This window comes from Fukomys damarensis, unplaced genomic scaffold, assembly GCF_012274545.1.
Source record: "Fukomys damarensis isolate Sample0158 unplaced genomic scaffold, DMR_v1.0_HiC HiC_scaffold_20, whole genome shotgun sequence".
In the NCBI taxonomy this organism is placed as follows: Eukaryota; Metazoa; Chordata; class Mammalia; order Rodentia; family Bathyergidae; genus Fukomys; species Fukomys damarensis.
In genome coordinates this window covers 21,440,718-21,461,959 of record NW_022900932.1, presented here as the reverse complement: position 1 = coordinate 21,461,959, position 21,242 = coordinate 21,440,718, and the positions used below count along the sequence as shown (strand labels likewise).

General features: G+C 36.9%; 1 protein-coding gene across 5 annotated transcripts in view; it reads left to right on the top strand.

Annotated features, from left to right (window-relative positions):
* Positions 1-16,213, top strand: part of Ccar1 (cell division cycle and apoptosis regulator 1) — a 55,685-nt gene extending 39,472 nt beyond the window's left edge. For all 5 annotated transcript variants that reach the window (XM_010605820.3, XM_010605818.3, XM_010605832.3 and 2 more), the window contains 10 exons: positions 1,683-1,868; positions 4,010-4,201; positions 8,301-8,540; positions 9,251-9,368; positions 11,630-11,712; positions 12,041-12,187; positions 13,364-13,484; positions 13,580-13,765; positions 14,964-15,169; positions 15,891-16,213. In XM_010605820.3, the coding sequence (XP_010604122.1) occupies positions 1,683-1,868; positions 4,010-4,201; positions 8,301-8,540; positions 9,251-9,368; positions 11,630-11,712; positions 12,041-12,187; positions 13,364-13,484; positions 13,580-13,765; positions 14,964-15,169; positions 15,891-15,950 (1,539 nt within the window). In that variant the 3' untranslated portion in view covers positions 15,951-16,213. The remainder of the gene's footprint in view (positions 1-1,682; positions 1,869-4,009; positions 4,202-8,300; positions 8,541-9,250; positions 9,369-11,629; positions 11,713-12,040; positions 12,188-13,363; positions 13,485-13,579; positions 13,766-14,963; positions 15,170-15,890) is intronic.
* The last annotated feature ends 5,029 nt before the right edge of the window (positions 16,214-21,242 follow it).

Genomic DNA, 21,242 nt, shown 5'->3' with positions numbered 1-21,242 from the left:
TTGGGGGTTGCCAGGGATCGAACTTGAAACCTTGAGCTTGCAAGGTGGGCATTGGTACCACTGAGCTAAATCCCTGTCCCTCCCACTTTGCTTTTAATAAGTAGAGAATGTGTAGAAAAAAGAGCATTTCTTGGGGTTGGGGATTTAGCCCAGTGGTTCCGCTGCCTACCTCGGAAGTGCAAGGACCCAAATTCAATCCCCGATACCAATAAATAAATAAATAAGTTTTTTAAAATAAGAAGAGCATTTCTTCTTACTACATTACTTCCAAGTTGCCAGTATCAGGTTTCATTTAGTATACTTTTGATTCAGAAAATACAGGCTTTGATGAATGCATCAGGTAGCCCAGGCTGGCCTCAAACTCCAAGCAATCCTTCTGCCTTGGCCTCCGAAGTGCTGGAATTGCATGCATGCACCACCATGCCTGGCTGCCATTTGAAAAATTTTTTTGGTTATATCATACCTGCTTATTTTTTAAATGGCCTATGCAGAAAAATAGTTACTCAAGCTGTGAATCAAAAATGGTCACTTGGGCCAGGGGTTTAGCTCAGTGATTCCGCTGCCTGCCTCGCAAGCACAAAGGCCCAAGTTCAATCCCTGGTACCAAAAAAAAAAATGGTCACTTGAAATTGTGATATAATTTCTTCTTTCATTTTTTCCTCTTTTTTTTTTTTCTTCTTTTTTCTTCGTACCAGGGATCAAACTCACAACCTTGGGCTCATGATCATGAGGCCAGCACGGTGGCACTGAGCTAAATCTCTGGCCCTTTTTTCTCATATTGAACTGAGAGACAGTCTCACTAAATTGTCTAGGTGGGCTTGCACTTCAGATCCGTCTGCCTCACCTTTGCTCATTGTTGGGGTTACAGACACTCAGCTCCTTCCTTCCTTTCTTCTTTTTTTTCCTTCCTTCTTTTCTTTTCTTTTTTTTCTTTCTTTCCCAGGGATTGAACTCAGGACCTTGCACTTGTGAGGCACCACTGAGCTCCCTCCGTTTTCTTTTTTTACTGGGTATAAACTAATTGGCTGATTGACTCTAATGTTGTATACAAAAACTGGCATCTTGTCCTTTTCAGTTAACCATTACTTTCAATTCTATATTATATCATCTAGTTTACTAATTTTTCTTAGATACTGGACTTTGCTGAACATTCAGATTCTATACTTTTTTTGTAGGGAATGTTTCATAAATCTATTTTTCCATTTTTCTGTGTGCAGGATCTTTCTTTTAAGTGGATTCTCAGAAATTAGGTTGTAGGTCAGGGTCTAGAGATGCAGGGGTGTGTATCTATGGTAGATAGTTTGCCTACAATGGTTTATGCCATGAGTACTATTGCTGCCAGCACCATTTTTTAAAAATTGGGTAAGCTGGGTGTGATGGTGCGCGCCAGTAATCCCAGTACTTGGGAGGCTGAGACAGGAGGATCTCTGTGAGTTTAAGACCACCCTGGGGTAGATAGTGAGTTCCAGGTCAGTGTCAACTACATAGTGAGACCCTGTCTCAAAAAAAAGAGTAAAAAAAGTGATTGACTTCCAAAAATGTTCTGTTATTTTCCATTTTTACATGTATTGAATGAGCTGTACAAGTTTCTTTATACCCCATTTTTTTAAAGTCAGGTAAGAGATCATTATAGTTTGTTTATATGCCCCTTTTTTTTCTATTTTTATGTTTTCATATTTTAGGTAAACGATCTACGAAAAGAGTTAGAAAGTCGAGCTCTTAGTTCGAAAGGATTAAAATCCCAGTTAATTGCTCGCTTGACAAAACAGCTTAAAGTAGAAGAACAAAAAGAAGAACAGAAGGAATTAGAGAAATCTGAGAAAGAAGAGGAAGAGGAGGATGATAGGAAATCTGAAGATGATAAAGAGGTGTGTATTCAACATTGAAATGCCCTGTAAAGGTATTGATATTGGTATGAAGGGGATTCTTAGAATTTGACTTTTGTATAATTTTATGCAATAATTTACATACAATAAAACCTAAAGTATAACTGATAATTCTGCAAGTTTGATAAGTGTGTTTAAATAAATGGTTAACCACTTACACAACCCAGATATAAAACAGTTCTGTGTAAAGTACTCAGATTGAGTTCTACTGAAGTGGTTTTTCCTGAATTTTTGTATTTTCCTAAATTGCCTAGCCGGGTTGGAATTTGAGATCTCCCTACTTCAGCCTCTGAGAGTGCTGGAATTATAGGCATGTGCCACCATGCCCATCTAACTTCTTTTTTTTCTTTTTGGAGACAGGGTCTTGCTTTATAATTCAGGCTAGCCCTGAACTCACTATGCATCCCAGGCTGGCCTCAAACTCAAGCAGTCTTCTTGCCTCTGCCTCCCCAGTGCTGGTATTACAGTGCTACCCCTATTTTCTTTTTTTTTTTTTTTTTTTTTTTTTTTTTTTTTTTTTTTTTTCTTGTCAAATTTATTAGTACATTTTAGGTATACATTACAGTTACATTCATCATTGGGATCTTGTACCTTTACATGATGTGTTTTGCTTCTTATTTTTTCCCCATTCCCCTGCCCTTCCTCCACCCTTCCCTATTTATAATGACTTTGTTTCCATTTTTTCCTTTTCTCATTTTTTTTCTGTTCCCTTTCTTTCCTTTCCCCTATTCCTCCCATTTCCCCTATTCTTTAGACCTTTTCTTCCTATTTCACATTGTCAGACATTTTGATCCTTATTTTACACTTTTAGATTTTCATACCACGAAAACTATTTGATATTTTACATGTGTATCCTATTTATTTCACTTAAGTATGGCCTCAATGTCCGTCCATTTTGCTATAAATGTCTGTAGTTTCTTGTTCTTTATGGCTGAGTAGTACTATATTTTATTTTTAAAAAACACATCTTTATCTAGTCTCCAATTGATGGGCATTTGGGCTGTTTCCAAGTTTTATCTATTACAAACTGTGCCACTGTAAACATGGGTGTGCATATATCGCTGTGGTATGGTTCTTTTAATTCTTTTGGGAAAATAGCCAGCAGGGGAATAGCTGGATCAAATGGGACTTCCAATCCTAGTTCTTTTGGGTGTCTCCATACTGATTTCCACATTGGTTGCATCAATCTGCACTCCCATCAGCAGAGGAATAGGTCCTTTTTTTCCCCACAGGCCCCGTCAGCATTTGTTATTGGTTGATTTCTTGATAGCAGCCATTCTTTCTGGGGTGAGGTGGAATTTCAGTGTTGTTTTCATCTGCATCTCTCAAATGACTGGTGCTGAACATTTTTTCATGTTTATTTGCTGCTTTCACTTCTTTGTCTTATCTGAGAAATGTCTGTTCCATTTCAGTTGCCCATTTTTGAATTGGGTCTTTATATTTTGGGGTAACTTTCTCTATTTAATGTGAGGTTTTAGAAAAATTTAAAAACTGCAAGCATCTCCATTTCCTCAGAATCTTTTATTTTGAGGCAAAATCTGGCTAAGTTGCCCAGGCTGGCCTCAAACTTGTGATCCTTTTCCCTCAGGCTCCCCAGTAGCTGGGATTACAAATCTTTGCCACCATGCCAAAGAGAAAGGAAGCTTCTTTTGCTCAGAAATCCAAAAGAAAGACAATTAAGAGCTGAGCCTATTGTATCTGCAATCCCAGGATAATCACCTGAGCCTCAGGAGCCAACCTGTGGAACGTAGATCTATCTTTAAAAGAAGACGAAAAGGAAAATAACATCAAAGAAAAGTGTTTATTAAAAAGAAAAAGAATTGGGAGTCATAAAATCTACCATACTTAATAAAAATTTGTGATGTAATCCCAGCACTTGGGAGGCTGAGGCAGGAGGATCACTGTGAGTTCGAGACCAGCCTGGGCTACATAGTGAATTCCAGGTCAGGCTCAACTACATGGTGAGACCCTGTCTCAAAAAACCAAAAAAAAAAAAAAAATTAAAAAAAAAAAAATAATAATAAAAAAGTTGTGAGAACTTTGCCTTCTTTCTTTATATAGCATAAAGTTTTGCTGTATTATGCATGGAAGTTCACCCATGACCTAAAATTTTTTATGTATAGGAAGAAGAGAGGAAACGCCAAGAGGAAATGGAGCGCCAGCGTAGGGAAAGAAGATACATTTTGCCTGATGAACCAGCCATCATTGTGCATCCAAATTGGGCTGCAAAAAGTGGCAAATTTGATTGTAGCATCATGTCTTTGAGTGTCCTTTTGGATTACAGATTAGAGGATAATAAAGAACATTCATTTGAGGTAATGATTTAAGTTTGAATTAGGATATAAAATCTACACATTGTTAGTGAATGTATCACAGATCTTTTTTGCTCTTTGCTCTCATGTTTTTCTCAAAACTATTGAAAGCATCACGTGTAATTAAATTACCTATAGACTTGCTTTTTCAGTTTCATTCTAATGGTGTAATCATGTCCTCTATCCTTTATCTCCTGTAAATTGATATGTAGCTCTAACTTCTTAATCAAGTTCAGGTTCAGTTCTGTTTTTCCTAAGGCTGTTTCATGAAAGGTGGTGGATATCAGGAATTACATAATAAATCTAGTGTCTCTCTAGAGGGTGAGGTAATGCTTTATTATTTTCTCTAGAATTAGAATGCCATTTAATGGAACTGAACATTTTACTTATGATTGGATGAGTTATAAGAGAAAATAGATGATGTTAATATTTTCAACAAGCATGGATTTTTTTATTTTTTAGAGCATTTTTGTAACACGTAAAAGTTATGTTTAGGTTGTATAAATAATTGAGACTTAATTCCTAATTAATTGCTTCATTCTTTAAGATAAAAAAAATTAAGTAATTTTTAGTACTCCATACAAAATCTTAATTTTCTGTATCTAACATTATGATTGTGTTCTGTTACTGAATATTTTCAACATATCTCACTTCTTTTTCGCAGTACTTGGGCTCAAACCCAAGGACACTATCACTGAGCTACATCCCCAATCCTTTTTATTTTTTATATTTTTGAAATGGTCTTCCTAGGTTGACTAGGCTATCCTCAAACTCACAATCCTCCTGTTTCTGCCTCCCAAATGGCTGGAGTAGCGAAGTATGGTGGTACACACCTGTAATCCCAACACTCAGGAGGCTGAGACAGGAAAATTGCTCCTAATTTGAGGTCAGCCTGGGCTGCACAGAGAGTTCAAGGCCAGCCTGCACTACCTAGTGAGACCCTGTCTCAAAGACAAAAAACAAACCAAATGGCTAGAGTAACCAGAGTTACAGGTTTGTGTTTACCATGACTGTCTCCTCACATTTTTTAAATCTTTTAAATCATATAAGAAAAATCAGTCACGTTTCTTTGATCCTGGAGTCCATTGTCTACCAATTAGTTAGATGAATAGTAGGCTGAGGCATATAGATAACAAATTCGAAGCCAGCCTGGGCTACTTAGCCAAAACCCTGTCTCAATATGTAAAACTAAAAAAGGCCTGGGGCTGTAACTCAGTGGTGAAGCTCTTGTCTATGATGCACAAATCTTTGTGTTCAGTCATCACTACAGAGAAGTGCATGTTTATTCATCTTGATATAAAACAGGTTATAAATATTTAGCTATTCTGAATTTTTAATTAATCCCAGTAAAGTGTCTTTAAACACTACTTTATTATTTTGCCTTTTTTGTAACAGTTGACATAGTTAGCTCCTAGTAGTACCTACCATGTAATGTATAGTCTTTCACGATGGATAGTTTTTGGTGTTACTTTCTGCTTATAAGTGTGTAAATTGCTTATCTAATACCACTTATCTAGCTAATACCACTCTGAAAACAATGCACTTTTTGAAACTGCCCTTTTCTGGCAAAATGATAAGTTTTTTCCTCCCCACTAACATATTGCTTTGATTAGTTTAGGTTTGTTTGGTGGTGTTTTCCTGTGCTGGGAATTAAACTCAGATCCTTCATTTGAGCTATGTCCCCAGCCTTTTTTATTTTTTTATCTTGAGGCAGGCTTTCCCTAACTCACTAAATTGTCCACATGGGGCTCAGACTTGTGATCTTCTTGTCTCTCCCTCCCAGAGTTTTGAGACTAAGGAATGCACCATCATTTTTAGGCAGTTTTATTTTAATTTAGCATTTGAATACAAGTCACTTCGGCACATGAATTCAAAACAAATCATTTTTTATTTAATAAAAAATTTACAGGAGAATAACAGTTAATAAACTATCTTCAGAGTAGAGTAGAAGACAAATCATTCAGTAATTAAGATAATCATAAAATTTAACTTTTCTCATTTAATACTGATAATACTTGTATCTCAAATTTTCGGTACATGTAAGTGGAAAGATCTAGATTCTGCTCTTTTAGTTATCATTTTGGGCTTCTTTCAGTTGAACATTATTGCTTTCAGTCTCTAGGTTTTAGAAAAGAGGCAACTAAAGGAACAGTGTCTACACAATTGGGAATTTAGTTTACATAAATGGTTAAGAGAATGGAATTTGCAGCGTCTTAAAGTTTTACTAACAATAAATTCTTTTAAAAGTAGTATTGGCCATGAACTGAAGAAAATAATTATAAAATTATAATTACAATAAATTGCAGGGCCAGGGATTTAGCTCAGTGGTTCCGCTGCCTGCCTCACAAGCACAAGGACCCAAGTTCGATCCCCAGTACCAATCGGTCATTCAATCAGTCAATAAATTGCATTATCCATCCTAGTCAGGAAGATAGCCTGATCAATGTTGTACTGAGTAGTACTAAACAGATTAAACATTTTACAGCGGTGGACAACCATTTCAATTTAGGGAAACTTTTACCTAAGAATCTATATGGTAGCAGAATACCTGAGGGCTGAGGTAGGAGGATGGTTGAGGCCAGCATGGCCCACATAGGGAAATCCTGTTTTTTGGTGGGGGATGTTGAGACAGAGTCTGCCTTTATATACTTCAGGCTGGCCCTGAACTCACTATGTAGGCCAAGCAGGCCTTGAACTTGAGGTGATCCTCCTTGCCTCAGTCTTCCAAGTGCTGGGATTACAGGAAAGCGCCAACATGACCAGTTTGGGAAGTCCTGTCTTCAAAACACAAAACCAAGGGCCGGGGATTTAGCTCAGTTCAGCTGCCTGCCTCACAAGCGTAACGGTCCTGAGTTCGATCCCTGGTACCAAAACAAAACAAAACCAACAGAAACCTTTTGAAAGCAACATATTTTGGCATGAGAAATATTTACATAGAAAATTTAGTGTATCATTTCGCATTCACAGATTTGCTATAGCTCATTATGGGTCACTGCATAGTTATTTTAATGCATACTCTGTACTCAGGGCTTTGAACTGTTTTCTGTTCTTGAAATGTTACTTTTGTAGATATCGGTATGGCTCTTCTCTGCTGCCTTTTGGTCATTTTTCAAATCTTTGTTGTTGCTGCTGCTGCTGCTGTTGTTGTTGTTGTTGTTGTTGTTGTTTTGGTACTGGGGATCAAACTTGGGACCTTGTGCTTGTGAGGCAGGATGCTGAGCTAAATCCCCAGCCCCACATTTCAAATCTTAGCTGATCCAGGAGACTTGTTTGACTTCCATGTTAATTAATTCTGTTTGTGCTTGTTCTTCTATGCTGATTGGGTTATTCTTCTTTCCACTAGATTTGTGAGTTGCATGAGAGGAAGGTTTTTGTTTATTGTTTGTTTGTGTGTGTATATTTATTTGGATTTTTGAGACAGGGTCTCACTGTATAGTTCAGGTTGGCCTTGAACTCACTATGTAGACTTCGCTGGCCTGGAATTTGCAGCAATCCTCCTGCCTTAGCCTCCTGGGGTTATAGGTATGTGCCACCATGCTTGGCCTAAACACGTTTTCAATAAAAAACCTATTTTACTAGGAATTGTTATAGGCACTAGGGATACAATAATGAAAAAGAACTGGTTCATCCAAGCATGGTGGCACACACCTGTAATCCCAGCACTTAGGAGGTCAAGGCAAGAGATTGCTGCAAGTTCAAGGCCAGCCTAAGCTACAGAGTGAGTGCAAAGTCATTCTGAACTACCTAGCGAGACCCTATCTTAAAAAGGAAAAAAATAAAACAAAAACTTTTTGAGTCAGTGAATAAAGCGCATTTATTGTAAAAATTACTGATTTTGTTTGGAAGGTACAGAAATCTTTTTGTACTTATTTCTAAATTTTCTGTTGTGGAGCCATTATTTTTTGTTTTGACCAAATTGTGTCTTCAAAATACTCTGAGGAGTTTGAGTATTTCAGCATTGTTGACATCAATTATAACTGTGATTAAAATACATTAAAATTATTAGATTTGGTGAATTTCTATCTGATTAGTTATCAATGCTAGATTTATCCAATTATTTCTCTTGAATTTGTCTGAGTTAAATGTTTGTTTCTTTTTATAGGTTTCATTGTTTGCAGAACTTTTCAATGAAATGCTTCAAAGAGATTTTGGTGTGAGAATATACAAATCTTTACTGTCTCTTCCTGAGAAAGAGGACAAAAAAGAAAAAGATAAAAAAAGCAAAAAAGATGAGAGAAAAGATAAGAAAGAGGAAAGAGATGATGATACTGATGAACCAAAACCCAAACGGAGAAAATCAGGAGATGATAAAGATAAGAAAGAAGATAAAGATGAAAGGAAGGTCTGTAGTTATTAGTATGATGGCAACATCATTTCTATATTTTGTTTTACAGTATCCAAATGATATTTCCAACAGAATAGTAAATTATAAAGACCAACCTGAATTGAAGTTTTATTCACTGCTAGAAATTTGTCCCCCTTTTTTGAGGGGGAAGCAGAGGCGGGAAGATTGCCACAAGTTGGAGGCCAGCCTGGCCTACATAGGGAAAGCCCTATCTGAAAAAAATACCTGGGGATGTAGCTTAGCGGTTCCTGCCTGCCTGTCATGTGCAAGGTCCTGAGTTTGTTTGTTTTATTTTTGGTATCAGGGATTGAACTCAGGACCTTGTGCTTCCAAGGCAGGCAGTGACACCACCGAGCAAAATCCCTGGACTGTAAAGGTTCTGAGTTTGATCCCCAGTACCAAAAAAATGTTCATGGTTAAATTAAGCCTTAATAACGTATTGAGTGTGTTGCTGTTAGAAGAAGTGCAAGGTCCTGAGTTTGTTTGTTTTATTTTTGGTATCAGGGATTGAACTCAGGACCTTGTGCTTCCAAGGCAGGCAGTGACACCACCGAGCAAAATCCCTGGACTGTAAAGGTTCTGAGTTTGATCCCCAGTACCAAAAAAATGTTCATGGTTAAATTAAGCCTTAATAACGTATTGAGTGTGTTGCTGTTAGAAGAAAAATAATTTTCCCAGTTTAGTGAGATACCTTTTGTCATTTTAAGTTACAGAAAGAAGATAAAAGAAAAGATGATTCTAAAGATGATGATGAAACTGAAGAAGATAATAATCAAGATGAGTATGACCCAATGGAAGCAGAGGAAGCTGAGGATGATGAGGATGGTATGACTCAAATTTGCATAATAATCCCTAGCATTGAGGAAAATAGTTTTGCTTTGTGCATATATTTCATTATGTATAATAGAAACTTTTAAATTATGCTTAAGTAAAAGTTATGTAGTAGTCATTTTATTAATTTTTATGTGAGATGGTTGGTTTTCACACTTTTTTTGTTTTGTTTTGGCCCCGGGAATTGAACTCGGGCCCTTGCGCTTGCAAAGTAGTCACAGAACCACTGAGCCAAATCCCCGGCCTTTTATTATTATTGTATGTCCCTAATATAATTAATAAACCAACTTGATAAAAATAATTCCCTTAAGTGTGCTTCATCTGTGTCAGAAAACATGTAATAAGTCAGGCATGGTAGTCCATGCCTGTAATCCCAACACTAGGGAGGCTCAGCTAGGATTGCTTCAAGTTCAAGGCCAGTCTGAGCTACATAATGATACTATTTCAAAAAAGAAAAGGCCAGGGATTTAGCTCATTGGTTCTGCTGCCTGCCTCACAAGCACAAGGTCCTGAGTTCAATCCTCTGTACTGAACAAACAAATAAAAAAGAGAAAGAGAAGAGGTGTAATAGTCTCTAGTGCTTTATAGAATAGTGTATGCATTTATTGAATTTATGTGTTGGTGCTAGGGAATCAAACCCAGGGCTTCCTGCATACTGCACACATACTGTACCACTGAGCTGCACCCTCAAACTCAGGCACTTTATGGCTTTTCTTTTTTTGCAGTAGAGCTTTCTGTTAGTCTGCTGTTTGTTTCTGTGTGCATTCTATTTTTATTTTTTGGTACCAGGGATCAATCAGACTCTTGATTGTTGCACTTTTGAGGCAGGTGGGGGAACCACTGAGCTAAATCCCCAGGCCCTCTGTGTGTGTTCTAGACATTCCATATAAACGGAGTCAAACAATTTGCAGGCCTTTTGTTACTGGCTTTCTTCAGTTACCATGTTAACAAATTCATAGATGTTTTAGTATTTTATTTTAAGTTGTTTCGTGTGTTTTAACTTTTCAAATACAATGTACCTCCTAATGTCATACTCCCAAAATGTCCAAAGCTGCTCTCAAGCTTAATAAAATATATTAGGACAAGGGCTAGGGATTTAGCTCAGTGGTTCCGCCGCCTACCTCAAAAGTGCAAGGACCCGAGTTTGATCCCCCCCAAAAAAATACATATATAGACAAAAATTTTATTTAAGCTGCCAGATATCATTGGGCAAGCCTCTAATCACAGTACTTGGGAGGCAGAGGCAGGAGAATCATTTGGTTCCAGGCCTGCCTGAGCTATATAGTAAGACCCTGTCTCAAAAAACCAAAAATTTGTTTTTGTTTGTTTGTTTGTTAAGCAAAGATTGGCTTGTTTAGCTGCTAATGTATATTGTGGGTGTCCAGGAAGGGATTACAAGTGTGAAGTATTTAAGAAGATGAAAAGCTTTTCGTATCTCAAAAGCTGTTGCTGTCTGGATCCACTTAGAGCTTATTTGCTTTCCTTTTTCTGTTTATGTTTCTGAGGATTGAATCCAGGGCCTCCTTACTAAGGTATTTCTGCCCCTTTTTTATTTTGAGATAGAATTTCCCTAAGTGTTGAGTTCCTCGCACTGAACCCAAATTGTTTGTCCTCCTTCCTCAGCCTCTCTCATAGCTGAGATTATTGGCATGTGCCACTACCTATTCTTTGTAATTTCTTCTGTTTTTTTAATTTTTGTAATTCTTTTGTGTAACATTCAAAGTTGGTTGTTGTTTTTTGTGTTTTTGTTTTTTTGTAAGGGTTTTTTGGTGGTGCTCAGTAAATTTCACACTGAACTACATTCCCAGCCCCTTTTAAATTTAGACAGTATCTTACCAAGTTGCCATGTTGTCCAGGCTGGACTTGAACTTGCAGTTCTCCTGCTTCAACATCCCAGAATACAAGGATCATAGCCATGTCCAACCCAAAACTATTTTTATTCATATATTTATTATTTATTTATTTAAAACTCGGGACCTTGCGCTTTCAAGGCAGGCAGTGGACCACTGAGCTAAATCCCTGGCCTTTTTTTTTTTTAATAGAGTAGTTTTGATTTCTACAAAAGTTAACAATATTTGTATTTAAAAATGTTTTGCCCTGCCAGACATGGTGGTACATGCCTGTAATTCCAGCATCTGGGAGGCTAAGGCAGGAAAATTGCCTCAAGTTTGAGGTCACCCTGTATCATAGAGCGAGACCCTGTCTCCAAACCCCCCCCCAAAATTTTTTTTTGTACTATAACACCTATTTTACAGATCGGGATGAAGAAGAAATGAACAAAAGAGATGACAAAAGAGATATCAATAGATACTGTAAGGAGAAGCCATCTAAAGATAAGGTATTTACTGAATACTGTACCCTTTATAATGTGATTTTCATATTTTAAATAATTAATTTATTTTTAAACCTAAAGTAATCATAAAGTTTAGTAGTCTTTGTATGTCTCTATATTATCAGTAAACAAATTTCACTCAACTGTTCTTTGGTATTTGAGGCAATGTCAGATAACCAATGTGTCTGATTTTTTTTTCTTCCATATTTATATACAAAGTCAATTTGTTTTAGTTACGATAAAGTAAATAGCATTTTTAAACTACTGCTTTTATATGGACATTGTTTTTCAATGGTAAAAAATATATATTCTATATCTTCTGTATTTCCTTTAGGAAAAAGAAAAGACTCAGATGATCACAATTAATAGGGATCTCTTAATGGCCTTTGTTTATTTTGATCAAAGCCATTGTGGTTACCTTCTTGAAAAAGATTTGGAAGAAATACTCTATACTCTTGGACTGCATCTTTCTCGAGCTCAGGTAGGCTGTTTTGTAAATTTAAAATGATTGCAGCATTTAGTAACCTTTCCTTGTCCTCACAGTGGGATTGAACCCCAAGGGTTTGCATATGCTATGCAGGTGCTGTACTGAGTGACAGCTCCAGTTCTTCATCTTTCTTTTTAATCCCCCTTGACTTTGACTTTGTGATGTATAGAAGCAAGCCATCCAGGCTAATTGTTAAACAGTCATACAATACTTGTTAGAGCAATGTGTAAGATAAAAACGTTAGAAGTTGCTTCTCCCTCTCGCTCTAGTTCTGCTTCTCAGAATTAAAATAAAACCTTTTAAATCTTTTTGTAAGCAATAGTCTCCATCTTTCAGAGGGGCAATACTGCTGATCCCATGCAGGGCCTTCCCACTAAGCTACATTCCCAGCCCTTTTCAAATTTTAAGACAGGGTCTCACTAAGTGGTCCAGGCTGGACTCAAACTTGTAATCCTCCCTCCTTGCCCTTCCAGAATGCTTAGATTACAGATGTGTCACAGCACACCTGGCTAATAGTTCCTTGTTTATAAAACATGAAATTGTCCCATCCCCCCACCCCCACCCTCGTACTGGGAATGGAACTCAGGACCTTGTACTTGTGAGGCAGATGGGACACCACTGAGCTAAATCCCTGGCCTCTAGTCCCTTTTTTATTTATATTAAATCTAGACATTTTGTCATGACAGTGCAGACCTTTTTTTTTTTTTTTTTTAACCAGGGTTTGAACTTCAGACCTTGTGCTTGTGAAGCAGGCAGCAGAACCACTGAGCTAAATTCCTGGCCCTGCCTTACTCGTTTTGCTGAATAATGTTTTGTTGTGCCTGTGTACCATATTGACATAGCTCATCATTACTTGTGGTTTTTGTTTTTTGGAATTATAAATTATGCTATAATAAACATCCTTTTACTTTTATTTTAATGTGATTTCCCCCTCATAATTTTTTTTTTTTTTTGGTACTGGGGATTGAACTTGGGACCTACTGCTTTTGAGCCCTCATAATATTCTTAAATTTACAAAGAAGACACTTGAATAAGTGCTTTGAATAGTAAATTGATACCCAAGAAAACAGTTTCCATGGATACTTATTTTTGAAAATTACAATACCATTTTTGTGGGAGAATCAAAAAACATTTTTATCTTATTAATGTGCTTGCTTGTTTGTGTAATAGGTAAAGAAACTTCTCAATAAAGTAGTAGTCCGTGAATCTTGCTTTTATCGGAAATTAACAGATACTTCAAAAGATGAAGAAAATCATGAAGAGTCTGAATCCTTACAGGAAGATATGCTAGGTTTGAGTATATTTCATGCTTTTGGCTTTTTTATAACTATATTATTTTTTAGTTAAGAGAAATACCTTTCTAAAATGTGATATTATTTGTTGTAGGTAACAGGTTGTTACTTCCAACACTAACAGTAAAACAGGAATTAAAGGACATAGAAGAAAATGTAGGACTTATTGTGTATAATGGTGCAATGGTAGATGTAGGAAGTCTCTTGCAAAAATTGGAAAAGAGTGAAAAAGTAAGAGCTGAAGTAGAACAGAAGCTACAATTACTAGAAGAAAAAACAGGTGAGGTATACCATTGGGTAAGTTAATATTTTAAGACCCTTTTGGAGCCTAGTGTGGTGATACATGACTGCAATCCCAGCTACTTGGAAAGGATAGGAAGATGGTAAATTTAAGGACGGCCCAGGAGTTTAGCAAGAAACTGTCTCAAAAAGGACTGGAGTAGCGGGGCATGATGGCATATACCTTTAATTCCAGCACTCAGGAGGCTGAGGCAAGAGGGTCACTTTGAGTTCAAGACCAGCCTGGGCTACATAGTGAGTTCCAGGTCAATCTCAACTATACATAGTGAGACCCTGTCTCAAAAAAATCAGAAAAAGGACTGGAGTTGTAGCTTGCCTAGCATGTTTGGCCCTGGGTTCAATCCCCAGTAATACTAAAATAAATTAAAATGTTGTGTGTGTATAGGCATATCTTAAATTTTAGTCTGGACAACATGTAACTACTTTTGATGATTTCTGTTGCAAGTTATAAATGTGCTTAGCTTTATAACAAGCTTAGCTATTTATGGCATTCCCATGTTCACTTGTTATTTCATACCCTTTTAAACCTCTTCTAGTACCTCTTTTTACCAGTTTTTTGTTTGTTTTGTGTTTTGGAGACAAGGTCTCACTGTGCAGTTCAGGCTGGCCTTGAGTTCACTGTTAGCTCAGGCTGGCATTGAGCTATTATCCTCCTGCTTCAGTCTCCCAAGTGCTGGGATACAGGTGTGTGCCACCACGCCTGGTTATCAGTTTCTATTTTCTCTAGTTTATATAGTTATCTAAAAATGCAGCCTGTGGTTACCAATACAGTAATACAGCACTTAAGTCTTATATTTTAATGAAACTGTTGTGCAATGCGTCATGCTTTAGAACTACTAAAATTTATTTTTATCTGCTTTTTTCTATAGCTTTTTGTTTTTGAGGGAGGGTCTCATTATATATAAGTGGTGTTGAACTCACTGTGAAGCCCTAGTTTGCCTCAAACTCGTGAGCCTCCTGCCTCAGCTTGGTGAGGGTGATATTACAGGAGTTTGTTACTCTACCTGGCTGTAGTTTAAATGCTTTTTTTGTTGTTTTGGGGGGCCTTTTTGGTACCGGGGATGGAACTCAGGACCTTGTGCTTGTGAAGCAGGCATGGTGCCACTGAGCTAAATCCCCACCCTTGTAGCTTAAATACTTTTAATCTGAAAGTAAAGTGGAAATTTTATCTTTAACAGATGAAGATCAAAAAACAATATTAAATTTGGAAATTTCCAACAAAAACCTCTCTGGTGAACTCAGAGAAGTTAAAAAAGACCTTAGTCAGTTACAAGAAAACTTAAAGGTTTCCGAAAACATGAATTTGCAGTTTGAAAACCAACTGAATAAGACAATCAGAAACTTATCTACAGTAATGGATGAAATCCACACTGTTCTCAAAAAGGTAAGAAATTTTTACTCCTCCCCAGCCCAAGAGATATTTTACTTTAAATTTTTTTAGTTTAAATTTTAAAATGTTTCTAGTATTTTAATGTTTTTGTGCTCTTTCTTGGAGAAGCAAATAATGGTAGCATTCCCTCCTTAAAATTAGTCAAAATCATTCCCAAATGATTGCATTTGTCTAAATCTTACATGGCATGTCAACATGAATTATGTATACAGATTTCCTAAAGCAAATTTGGAGCTGGGGCTTAACTCTTTATGTGTTCAGAGTGTGGAAGCCCTTGGATGGATTGCAGCACTCTAAGCAGGAGGGGAAGGTTTTATTTTTATTTCTTTCAGAATTAGAGAGTGGAGGGACGGGGATTTAGCTCAGTGGCACCGCACCTGCTTCACGAGTGCAAACTCCTGAGTTTGATCTCCAGCAACACTGCCCCCCCCAATAAAAGGGAAATTATAGAATTGAAGAGTGGGTTTGAAATTAAGGAAGATAAAACTCTTCTTTTCTTTTATATATATGTGTATTTGCTTTTTACAGTGCTGATAATTTCTTTCTTTTAAATTCATTTATTGTTGGACAGAATTTAGGAAAACGCTTTGGCACTAAGATGATTATTTTGTTTATAACTAAAAATATTTAATAACAATCTGCTTATAAACTGTCTTGAAAGTAAAATTTAAGAGAATTAATAAAATGTAATTTTTCCTTATTTGTTGTTTTACAGGATAATATAAAAAATGAAGACAAAGATCAGAAATCCAAGGAGAATGGTTCAAGTGTATGATAAAATTCGTATAGTGATGAGGAGTAGTGTTAAATAATGTAATATATAAAAAATCATGATACAAGAATGTTTGGTGGTGATGCATGTTTTGATTTTAGTAGTATACATGTTAGTTCAAATGATGTATAAAGTTTTATGAATATGTCTGCTTTTGAAAATTGCTTGTAATTTGTAGTGTTCAAATTTATTAAACACTCCTTGAGTGAAATGATTTTGCATTGCAAAATGTTTTAGGATGAACTTTGTTATAGTTTTAACCCCAATAAAGTTCATCAGTTTAATTGGACAGTATTTAATTACCAAATGTCTTTTATTAAAATGTCTAGAAAATTTTGATTTTATGTATAGAATTAATATTAGCGTTATTTTGTAGTTCATCTTTGAATTTCTAGCATAAACCATAAAATAGTATGCTGCTCATTTTTTGCTAGTTTTTTGAAGCAGAATTTTTTTGTCACCAAAAAATTTCCTCTTAATTATCAGTCTCTGAAAACATTTATGAAAAATTCAGTTCAAGAACCTGGCGTGTTGGCACACACCTATAAATCCCACTATTTGGGAGGTAGAGACAGGAGGATCACCTTGAGTTCAAGGCCAGCCTGAACTACATCATGAGACCCTGTCTCAAAAAAAAAAAAAAAAATTCAGTTCATCCAAAAAATAGTATATCAAAAACTTAGAAAGCAATAGATAACTAGTATATGTTTGTTAGGCTTTACATACCATTAATAGTCCTAAAGTTAATGTTATTGCTTTTGTTTACGTGTTCTACTTTCCCAAAATAGCATCCATGTTACTTTTAATTTTGAAGGTTTACCAAAAAAATGCAAGGCATGTCAGATGTATAGTTTAGTAACAAGCCAGTAGATGTTAGTATGATGCCTTAAGTATTCTTTAATTGAAAATTTTTTATTAAGCTGTGTACTTCCTTCAGAATTGTAGTGGATGTTTAAAAGTTAATTTTCGCTGGGGATTTAGCTCAGTAATGTAGCTGCCTGCCTCAAAAGCATAAGGTCCTGAGTTCAATCCCCAGTACCAATAAATAAATAAACTAATTAATTAATTAATTAAGTTAATTTTCACTATTGAATGACGAAGGGAATATCATATTCTCCACAGCATTGGTTCTCAGTAGATGAATTTATCCTAGGAAGGACGTTTTGCATTATTTCAAAATGTTTTCAGGTGTATGGTTGGGTGGGTGCTGCTGGCAGTTCGTTGCTAGAGGTCTAGGATATTGCTGAATTATCTATGCTGCATAGGACAATTCCTTACAAGGAATTATTTAGCCTGAAATGCCAGTAATGGCCAGTTTGAGAAACTCTGCTCTAAAGAATACAGGATTGTCATTATCAGGTTAGTAGTGCAAACTGACTTGAATCTATAGCAGATGATTAAATTTTTAATTTAAAAAACCTAGTGGAATATTTCATTGTCATAAAAATACATACTGTTTTGGAGTTTGCTTTATTTCATTTTGTTTTACTTCAGTTTATTTTGATAAAATAATGGCCAGATATTCTAAATAGGTGAATTTGAGAATGTAAATGCCATTTTTCATGTGACTTAAACTAAATGGAATCTACATGGCTCTTACTAAGAGATAGATTAAAATACCTCCAATTCTTTCAAACCACATTTTGTCTTAAATTGATTTTTCTGTTCTTAGGGTTTATTGACCCTCCATAATTACATATTTATTGTAGTAATGTCTGTCTTTTTTTTTTCTTTTTTTTCCTTTGTATTTTGGTATGGGGGATTGAACTCGGGACCTTGAGCTTGCTTGCGGCTAAATCCCTGGCACCAATGTCTGTCTTTGAGGTGAAACATTGTAGAGTTTTTTTTTTTTTTTTTTTTTGTTACTGGGGATTGAAATCAGGACCTTGTGCTTGGGAGGCAGGTGGGGAGGGCATTGTAGAGTTTTTCAAAGTGTTTTCTCAAAGGAAAAACGGTAGTGCTGAAGCCTAAACTCATGGCCTTGTGAATGCTGAGCAAGTGCTCTACTCATAAGCTACATCCGCTCTGGTTTTTGTTTTCTGAAAGGCTCTTGATAAGATCAAATTTTCAGTCCTCCTGCCTCAGCCTTCTAAGTAGCTGTAATTGCTGGCTTGTACTACCACACCCAGTTAGAGATAAATTTTTAAATAAAAGATGGCATTAATAGTATTTCTTGGAAGAATTTTTTATTTTTGTTTTTGGAACACAGGGTCTTACAGTATAGCTCAGGTTGTCCCTGAACTAACCCTGTTTCCCAGGCCTAGTATCAAACTTGAGGTGATCCTCCTTCCTTAACCTCTTGAGTGCTGGGATTACAGGGGTGCGCCACAACGCCCAGCATGAGTATATATTTAAATGAAACAATTAGGGCTGGGAATATGGCTCAGTGATAGAACACATGTGATTCCCTGGGCTCCATCCTTAGTCAAACAGAGACCGTGTACTAAAAGCCATCTGGAAAAATTAGTTTCACCCAAGTAATTTTTGTATTTTGTGATACTGGGTATCCAGCCTATGATTGTTAACCACTGGGCTTCATCTCAGCCCTTTGTTTTTTGTTCTTTTAAACAATTATTAAATAGCTCAGGCTGAATCAAGAGGATCACAAGTCGAAGGACAGCCTGGCCAATTTAGCCAAATCTGTCTTTAAAAATGGAGGAAAGTGCTGGGCATGGTGGTGCACGCCTGTAATCCCAGAACTCAGGAGGCAGAGGCAGGAGGATTGGCTGTGAGTTCGAGACCAACCTGGGCTACAGAGTGAGTTCCAGGTCAGCCTCAACTACATAGTGGGACCCTGCCTCAAAAAAACAAACAAACAAAAAAAAGAAAGTGCTGGGGACCAGGTTCAGCACTCCCTGGTTTCTTTCCTCAGTACTGTAAAAAAAAAAAGGTAAAGACCCTGAACTGCATGAGCTAGACCATGTTGGACAGGATAGCTAATGTGCTTCCCCTATGTCCTTCATGGGCACCCTCAACTCGCAGTAACTCCACAGTTACCTGGCATACTCACAGACATGCACATTCGCGTTTGACTTGCAAAGAACATCCCATGTGAAGAACACCCTGACACTGGGCTGTTCTTTCTTCAAACCCTGAGAGTGACCAAGATACAGGATCAGATCTTTGCTTAAAAGATGGGATTTGGGCTCATGCCAGGCGTTTACTGAGGAAGAAAGACGATATTTTTACATTGTTAGCACATCCTAATACATGTTTTCAGCATCAGTAAGCTACATGAACTTGGGTAGAAGTTCAGAGACCATGGACACCATGAAAGATTCGACTCTCAGGTGTCTTTTTTAGGCTTCAGTTTAGGGGGAAATCTCAAGTGTGTTAGACCAGTAAGCCACAAAACCCTAGCCAAGATCCAATGGATGAGAACAGATTTGTGCTCTAGTGACAGTGTAATTATATTGTATTGTAGTGCAGAGTTGACCACTTCTTTATGAGAAGAAGAGCAGTGTTTCTGTAGAGAACAGGATTTTTGGAGACTTACTTTCTAATGTAGAAAGGTACTTGTATTATATTAAACAGCTTACATATTAGAATATGAGTGAAATCTTTAATTAATGTCTTCGGGGAATTTACCCATGGATAATGTCCACTAGCCATTAAAGCCCTTGGTGAAAACATAATGTTATTCAAACAGCAAATTGTAAAGATTTTGTTTTTGTTGTTTTGGGGTGGCACTGGAGATTGGATCCATGGCTCCAACCATGGTAGGTAAGTATTCTACCACCAACCTAATATTCCCAGCCCTTTTTATTTTTAGACAAAAATCTTGCTAAATTGCCAACACTGACCTCAAACTTGTTTTTCTCTGCCTTAGTGTCCTAAGTCACTGGAATTATAGGTAAAATTTTCTCTTTTGGTACTTAAATAGGTATTGTTGACAATTCCAGCAACAAGGAATTATCATTGGCGACTGGCTGGGTCCAGGCCAGTCTTCATGAATTCTCCCTGGTCCAGGTGATAAATGGCCCTTCAGAGACTTGAAGACTTACTTACCTTAGCTAGTTAAAGTACAGGTTAGGTTTTGTCAAATTACTCTAGAGGGGACTGTAGGTTTTGTTTAAGGATTTACATGGCACTTGAAGGGCTTTCAGAATATGCTGGCAGTCATAAAGGAGTCCCTCTCTTCTTCCCTTCCTCCCTTCCTTCCTTCCTTCCTTCCTTCTTCATATGACACAGCAGTCTTGCCTCATCCTCCCAAGTGTTGGGATTACAGGCATGTGCCACTGTACCTGCCCGATAGTTAATTTATTTGTTGTGTTTTTTGGGGTTTTGGTTTTGGTTTTTTTGAGAGGGTCTGACTAAGCAGTTGAGGCTGTCCTTGAACTGAGAACATTTCTGCCTCAGCTTCCTGAGTGCTGGTATTATAGGCATGTACCACCATGCCTGGCCAATTCTGTTTTCTTTGTCATGTTTCGCTCTTGGTTGGCTGGGCCCTCCAGTAGTTGGCAGATAAAATCACCTTAGGAATTGGAGGCCCAAAGTAAAAGCCATTAGCTTGTTTTCCCAAGTAACCTTCAGTACTCTTTATCAGTGACCTCCAGATTTGTAACTATAACTAATGTTCTCAAAGAGTAATGTGTTTTCTATAGGAAATTTAAGGTGGTATAAATCTGTGTGCATTGCAAAGAAATTTTGTTAATGCAAAATGCACAGATCTCTCAGGAGAGCTTCCCTACAATAGTAGCAAGTCTTACTATGGGCCTTGGAGTAACTAGTTTCTGGCTTACCATGCTTTGGATTTTGTCCTCATATTTTCTCAGTGGATATTTTAAAATTTTATGCCTAATATTTCAGCTTTAAAACTATTTGGGGGCTTGGTGGTAGAGCACACATGATTAGCTTGCACACAGCTGGAGTTTAACTTCCCCAATACCAAAAAATATATGGAATTTCTTTCTTTCTTTCTTTCTTTCTTTCTTTCTTTCTTTCTTTCTTTCTTTCTTTCTTTCTTTCTTTCTTTCTTTTTTTTCTTTCTTTTTTTTCTTTCTTTTTTTTCTTTCTTTTTTTTTTTTGGTACTGGGGATCAAACTCAAGTTGCATTTGCCAAGCAGTCGCCAGAACTACTGAGCTAAACCCCCGGCCCTGGGATTTCTTTTTTGAGACAGGGCCTCACTATTTCAGACTGGCCTTGAACTCAGTAGTCTAGGCTGGCCTTGAACTTGCAGTGATCTTCCAGCTTAAGCCTCTCAAGTGCTGAGATTACAGGCATGTGCCACCATGTGTGGCCAGAATGTATATTTTCAATATATTGAAGTATAGGGTTAGATACCTCAATTGTCT